This window comes from Manacus vitellinus, unplaced genomic scaffold (genome assembly GCF_001715985.3).
Source record: "Manacus vitellinus isolate BGI_N305 unplaced genomic scaffold, ASM171598v3 scaffold_169_pilon, whole genome shotgun sequence".
Lineage (NCBI taxonomy): Eukaryota > Metazoa > Chordata > Aves > Passeriformes > Pipridae > Manacus > Manacus vitellinus.
In genome coordinates this window covers 53,529-56,344 of record NW_021939188.1, presented here as the reverse complement: position 1 = coordinate 56,344, position 2,816 = coordinate 53,529, and the positions used below count along the sequence as shown (strand labels likewise).

The 2,816-nt window shown below is 59.1% G+C and overlaps 1 protein-coding gene across 1 annotated transcript in view; it reads right to left on the bottom strand.

Annotated features, from left to right (window-relative positions):
• Nucleotides 1-105: 105 nt before the first annotated feature.
• COPA (coatomer protein complex subunit alpha) overlaps nucleotides 106-2,816 on the bottom strand; it is a gene marked incomplete at its 5' end in the record, with an annotated part of 15,874 nt that continues 13,163 nt past the window's right edge. Inside the window, 5 exon segments of the mRNA XM_029958661.1 lie at nucleotides 106-687; nucleotides 1,546-1,740; nucleotides 1,844-2,005; nucleotides 2,290-2,400; nucleotides 2,477-2,663. Of these exon segments, the coding sequence (XP_029814521.1) occupies nucleotides 628-687; nucleotides 1,546-1,740; nucleotides 1,844-2,005; nucleotides 2,290-2,400; nucleotides 2,477-2,663 (715 nt within the window).

Sequence of the window (2,816 nt, the reverse complement as noted above, 5' to 3'; positions counted from 1 at the left end):
CAAGCACTCCAAGGAGGGGGAAGGGGGGAAAGGTGGGAAGAGGAAATTCAGTGTCACCTCCCGGTCTCGGTAAAACCAACTGAGCTACAGAACTGGAAGATCAAGGTGGTTTAATTACTTTATTCATGAGTGAAGCTGATTAGTTTGAGAAATGTTACCAGGGCAACAAAACAAAGAGTCACCACGACCACAAATGTTGAGCCAATGCCATTTCCAAGGGGGGAGAACTGCCCTGGAGTTGGGATGGGCTTTGCACCCTCCCGGTTCCCGACAGTGCCACATTCCCAGAGCCATTCCTGGCTCTTCCAAGCAATTCTTTCAGGACCTAAAGGGTGTCAGAGGCAGCTGCTGCCTCTGGAGCAGTTTCCAACGTGCTCTGTGGTAACCAGGGCTCGGCAGAGCCGCCCTTTCCCCTCTGGAAAAGATTTGCCACAGGACAACAGTCCAGAAAAACGTCACATCAGCCGGTCTGGAAACAAGGCAAAGCTGCTACTACTTGGAAGCAGAGTCTCACTACAGCATTCCTGGGGGGGGATCAAGTGGGACAGCACAGGCAAAGCTATGGGGGAGAGATGAGGCTCCAGGTGGGGATGGGGGAGTGGAAGTTGCCCTCCCAGGCAGGAATTCCTAACGGAACTGCAGAGGGCTGATGCGCAGCCCGATGACGTCCTTGCCGATCTCCGTCACCTGAGGGACAAAAGGAGATGATTCACGGTCAAAAGCAGCTCCAAAGCCCAACCCAGTGCAGCCCTTGGAGCCTCCTCAGCTGCTCTGGAGAACAGAATCCCAGCTGGGGGTGGAAGGGACCTCTGGAGATCCCCCAGAGCAGGTGACACAGGGACACGTCCAGGTGGGGCTGGAATGTCCCCAGAGAGGAGGCTCCACACCCTCCCTGTTCCTGGGCAGCTGGTCCAGGGCTCTCCCACCCTCAGGTTTAGTTTAAGGCCATCACTCCTCGTCCTGGGCACCACTGGGAAGAGTCTGGGACCATCTGACACCCCTTGGAGATGTCTGAATGGATGGGTGAGATCCCACCTCAGGTGAGAGATCTGTAGGGATATCTGAGATGTCTGTAAGGATGGATGAGATCCCACCTCAGATAAGAGATTTGTAGGGATATCTGAGATGTGTGTAAGGATGGGTGAGATCCCACCTCAGATAAGAGATTTGTAGGGATATCTGAGATGTCTGTAAGGATGGATGAGATCCCCTCTCAGGGGAGGGGTTTCTGGGGATATCTGAGGTATTTGTATGGATGGATGAGATCCCCTCTCAGTCCTCTCTTCTCCAGACTGACCAGGCCCAGCTCCCACAGTCCCTCCTCATCAGGGAGATGCTCCAGCCCCCAAATCCCCTCTGAACACACACAGCCCATCCCCACGAGCTCACCCCCGAATTCAGGCACCGTTTCAACCTCACAACCCCCCCAAACTCTTCTCCCTCCCAGGCCAAGGCCTCTGACACGCCCCAACCCCACGAGTGAGCTCAGGAGGGCAGGGCAGGAGCCGAGGAAGGGAATTCCCCGGGGAACGGGGACGCCCTCACCGTGGTGACGCGGCAGATCTGCCCGTGGAACTCAGGGCAGTAGCAGGCCCCGCTGAGAGGACACTTCTCCACGGGCTTGCCGCGGTAGATGGGTCTGTAGGAGGCGGCGCAGATGTCGAAGGGGTTGTGCATGTCATAGTTGAGCTGGTGGGTGTCCGTGGGGCTCTTCTCACACGCCGACAGGATCTTGCGCGTCTGCAAGAACGGCGACCGCGGTGAGCGGGGCAGAGGCACGAGGAGACCCCAAAACGGGGCCTGTCCCACCAGGGGCTCCCACCTGAGCACCTCCCCGACGTACCTGCTGGGCCACCTCGGGCTTGGGGCCCAGCTCCAGCAGCCTCCGGGCGAAAGTCGCCGCGGTCTTGAAGTTCTTGAGCTTGAAGAAGAGGTTGAGGGCGGTTCGGAGCACCAGGATCATGTGCACGGGCTGCAGGTTGGAGTGGGTGAAGTAGGCAGCCATCTGCAGGAGGGAGCAGGGAAAACAGGGATACAGCCACTGCATGGGACAAACAGGGATACAGCCCCTGCCAGGGAAGGAGGGAAAGTAGGGATCCAACCACTGCATGGGACAAACAGGGATCCAACCCCTGCCAGGCATGGGGATGACTGGAAGTGCTGCCAGGAACCTGTCCCCCCCACATAACCAACCCCTGCTTTAAAGGTGGAAGGGGCAGAATTCCAGACTCCTGCTCCCCCTTTTTAACCCCTGTGAGGGCACACCCAGGCAGGGAAGGAATCCTGCACCTCACAAATCCGCTTCTGCTGCTCCAGGGTCTCCTTGGGCAGCTTCTTCCGCTCGATCTCCATGGAGAGCCCCACGATGTATTCCCGGCAAATGGCGATGAGCTGCTGGGCCTTGGGGAGAGGGACGGGCTCAGGAGCGGCCTCTTGGACCACCAGGGACACGGGGAGGGGGGGGTCTGCCCCTCACCTCGGCGATCTCCTGCTTGTTGTCCACCACCAGCAAGGGGACGCTGAGCAGGATGGAGCGGAACTTCTCCACGGCCTCCTCGAACTTGCCGGCGGTGGTGAGCTGGTAGCAGAGCTGCAGCCGCTGGATCAGGTCGTTGAGCTTCAGCCCCACGGCGGGGAGGGCGTTTTTCAGGCCGGCTTCTTTCCTGGGGACAGCCCAGAGAGGGGTTGGGGACACGGCAGGGTCACTGCCAGGCCGAGCAGGAACGTGCCGACCGCGACTCGTCCCGGTTTTCACGGGATCACCCAGGTTGGAAAAGACTTCCAAGGTCACTGAGTCCCCCCTGTGCCCCATCCCC